This window comes from Acomys minous (genome assembly GCF_964271855.1).
Source record: "Acomys minous genome assembly, chromosome: 13".
In the NCBI taxonomy this organism is placed as follows: Eukaryota; Metazoa; Chordata; class Mammalia; order Rodentia; family Muridae; genus Acomys; species Acomys minous.
In genome coordinates, this window is record NC_140495.1 from 42179895 (window position 1) to 42183684 (window position 3790).

The 3790-nt window shown below is 49.6% G+C and overlaps 1 protein-coding gene across 1 annotated transcript; it reads left to right on the plus strand.

The window, feature by feature from the left end:
- Window positions 1-415: 415 nt before the first annotated feature.
- Window positions 416-1526, plus strand: OOEP (oocyte expressed protein). The gene is made up of 3 exons (XM_084754563.1): window positions 416-650; window positions 803-985; window positions 1273-1526. The coding sequence occupies exons 1-3, from the start codon at window positions 458-460 to the stop codon at window positions 1374-1376; spliced, it is 480 nt and encodes a 159-aa protein (XP_084610689.1). The 5' UTR covers window positions 416-457; the 3' UTR covers window positions 1377-1526.
- Window positions 1527-3790: the final 2264 nt, after the last annotated feature.

A 3790-nucleotide genomic window follows, 5' to 3' on the forward strand; every position in this document is an offset into this window, starting at 1 on the left:
TAAGAACTTTGAAAAAAATTAAATTTGCCAAACTTGTTATGTGTGTTTCAATAACCACTTGCGTCATTTAGTTTAAAACCAGGATCATTGGCGTAAGGGATCTCTAAAGACAACACAACAGACTGCAGAAGAGAGATGTTTGGACACTACTAGCCCGCCCTGGGGCATGTCTTTGAAAGTAACAAGGAGTTAACTAGGGTACTAGAGGTGATTCAGGTTAAGTCACTAAATCAAATCCTCAGTGTCAGCTGTATGCTATGACACTCTAGAGGGTCGGGTAGAGCAGGGCGGGCTGGTGCCCCGAGCCCACCTACCTGAGTTACTCGCTCCAGCTGGGAGCACGGCACTGGAGGGGCAGGAGGGGAGGGCGGGGAGGGCGGGGCGGGGCCGGGCTGCGCATCAAAAAGCGCATTAAAGAGCACTGCAGCTCTTGTGCTTACAGTCGGACAGTTCCAGTATGGGGCCTCATGGGCCTGATGCTCTCGCCAGGCTAGAAAGGCCGATGAGGTGCCCTTCTTCCTCGCAGAGGCTCCTCAGCGCCCCTCCTGTGTCCCCGCGACTTCGCATACGACCCTGGTGGTTCCCAGTGCAGGAACTCTGCAATCCTTTGGTTCTCTACTTGGAATCCTGGGTGGCAAAACTGATTTTTGGTGAGCCTCTCACTCCAGGGGTCTGGGTTAGCTCCATGTACTGATGGGGGCAGCAAGTCCATAACCAATTCCTTGTCAAGCCCTCCAAAGCCCGCCCCTTCCCACCTGAAGCCATTCTGCTTAGCGTAGTGTCTCTCCCTTCCTCTGTTTAGGTCCTAACGAAGCCAAAACCTCAGAAATAGAGTGGATGAGCCAGGCCTTACTGAGAGTGGACACAGCCGACTCTGAGAACCTAACTGAAATCACTATCTTTGGACGACCCAGTGCGCAGGCTCGAATGAAAAGTATTCTCATGAGCATGGCGGCGACGCACAAAGAAAACCACATCCAAAGAGGTGAGGGACTTGGAAGATCTACCTGGGGGAGGAAGCCACGGGGAGATTCCCAGCTTCTAGAAACGTTCTCACAATTTCTTGGAGTTTCCAAACATCCGGAAACTGTATTATCCCTGGGGCACACCCTTTCCAAGGGCCTTGAGAAAGTCAGTCGGGGGTCAGAGACGCCCAAGGCCCATCGCCGCCCCCCCCCCGCCCCCCATCAGCTTTAGGCTGATTCCAGGTCAAGGATCCTTTCTCTTTAAACCATGCTCCTCTCTTGACTCCTGATGTTGATCCTCTTCCAGCTATGAAGCTGAAACAACTTGAAGAATTCTTGAAAGTTCGATCCTCAATCTCAAGGAACCTGCGTGCTTCGCATCTGGGGGTAGAGAGAAACATGGGTTCTTAAATCTCTCTACGTTTGTTTCCTTTCCTGCCGTCCCGAGCACCTTCTGCTTGTTTGGTTACCTTTGCAAATAGCAATTTTGTTGAGCCATTCCAATATAAAAATGACTTCTTTTTTCCCCCCGTCACATACAATAAAGTAAAATTTGTAAAATATTGACCACTCAGTTGATGGGAGCGGTGTGTGGGTTGGGTTCCTGAAGTCTCTTAACACTTCAGTCAGGCCTTCAAGAGCTTGGCTTAAAAAGGTAGCTCTTTTTGCCGGGCGTGGCGGCGCTCGCCTTTAATCCCAGCACTCGGGAGGCAGAGGCAGGCAGATCTCTGAGTTCGAGGCCAGCCTGGTCTAAAAAGCGAGTTCAGGATAGCAAGGCTACACAGAGAAACCATGTCTCGAAAAACCAAAACAAAAACAAAAAAAAAAAGGTAAGTCTTTTTAAAGTGCTTGAGATGGGGGTAAATATATTTCCCAGGTTGGGAAGCTATTATTTTGCCTTGGTTTGGGGACATGGGTGGGGTGGGGTGGGGCAGGAATGCATCTTTACAAAGTCAACTCTTCATCCCTTCGTACTTTGTTATTGAGATAAGATATCTCTATGTAGCCCCGGCTGTCCTGGAACTTGCTATTTAGACAATGCTGGCCTTGAATTCAGATCTGCCTACTTCTGTCTCCCAAGCCCTTCGATAAGGGAGGCAGAGGCAAGCCGATCTCTGTGAGTTCGAGACCAGCCTGGTCTACAGAGTGCGTTCCAAGACAGCCAAGGCTACACAGAGAAACCCTGTTTCAAAAACCTTAAAAACAGACAGTAGCAAAATTATAGTTATAAAGTGGCAGTGGAAATTTATGATTGGAAGTCAATACAACATGAGGAATTGAACTAAAGGGCCAAAGCATGAGAAAGGTTGAGAGCCACTGAGTTAAGGTGTGCAAGAATTCACTTTGGAGCAGGGTGATGGTGCACACCTTTAATCCTAGCACTCAGAGGCAGGTGGCTCAAGTTCAAGGCCAGTCAGAACAAGGCAGAGAAACGCTGTCTCTGAAACACAAGGAAAAAAAAATCAGTTTGAGAATGCCTCGAAACAATGCCCTAGGCTCCTCTAGTGATCCCTGTAGAGGATGCATTGATTTGCATCTCTAACAAGCTCAGGATGCAGGATGCCAAGAGCAAGGATTTGCAGCTGATTAAAAGAATTTGGTAGAACTGGGCATGGTGGCGCAAACCTATAATCCTAGCACTCGGGAGGCAGAGGCAGGCAGATCGCTGTGAGTTCGAGGCCAGCCTGGTCTACAAAGCGAGTCGAGGACAGTCAAGGCCACACAGAGAAACCCTGTATCGAAAAACAAGCCGGGCGTGGTGGTGCACGCCTTTAATCCCAGCATTGGGGAGGCAGAGGCAGAGGCGGGCGGATCGCTGTGAGTTCGAGGCCAGCGTGGTCTACAAAGTGAGTCCAGGATAGCCAAGGCTAACACAGAGAGACCCTGTCTCGAAAAAAACAAAGAAACTAACAAAAGAAACAACAAATCAAAGGATTTGGTAGGCCCTCAAGTGTGTGTGGCTCAAGGGCATTTTCCAATAATGAGGCGTGCCACCTTTGATGTCACATCACAAAAAATGCAGACTATGTACCTTTAGCAGGCTAAGGTCATAGTCCTCAAGAATCATCTATCCCTGTGTTTTCTAGCAGTTTCTCCTGAACTGAAGCATTCTCTTGAAGGTGGAGAGACTCAGGAAGGAAGCAAACTTCTCTCGTCTGGGGAAGCTGAAACTTGGAACACTCACCCACCCCTGTTCCCTCTGGGGGGGGGGGGGGCGGAGGGGGCTTGTTAACAGAAGCAGTAAGCAGCTGCTGAAGGAGGGGGCCCCACTGAGCTGCCAAGAGCAGATCCTTGGACAGGTCAGGCCATGCCTGGGGGGTTGCAGTATGAGCTCCAGGTGGCAGCTTTCCCGTTAATTCAGTGTTACAGCTGCTTTTGAGTCGTCACTGCTCCTGTAAGTAAACCAATCAAACTGTTGGTTCACCCGTTAGGATTTGGTCTGCTGTGGGTTCCCGTTCTGGGACACACGCTGTTTCCCTTTCCCCGTGACTCCGTGATGGTCAGTGGGTAGCACCATGCCTATCCTTCATGCCACCACGTTCAGAAGGGAAATTCTTGGTTCAGAAAGTGCATGAGCAGCAAAGAGACGGCCCCAAGATTAAGAACACTGGCTGCTCATTCAAAGGCCCTGAGTTCAACTCCCAGCAACCACATGGTGGCTCACAACCATCTTTAATGGAATCCGATGCCCTCTTCTGTCATGCAGGCATACGTGCAATAGAGTGCTTATGGATACATACATAAATGAATGTTTTTAAAAGTGCATGAGGTGTGGCTGTGTCTGAAACCCTTCCAGCACTAGGGAGACAAAGACAAGCAGATCT

What these genes read in the sequence shown, in the direction of transcription:
- OOEP (XM_084754563.1), top strand. Translation starts at nt 458, where the DNA reads ATGGGGCCTCATGGGCCTGATGCTCTCGCCAGGCTAGAAAGGCCGATG. An exon ending in GGTGGCAAAACTGATTTTTG is followed by an intron (nt 651 to 802) that starts GTGAGCCTCTCA and finishes TCCTCTGTTTAG; the next exon opens with GTCCTAACGAAGCCAAAACC. An exon ending in AGAAAACCACATCCAAAGAG is followed by an intron (nt 986 to 1,272) that starts GTGAGGGACTTG and finishes ATCCTCTTCCAG; the next exon opens with CTATGAAGCTGAAACAACTT.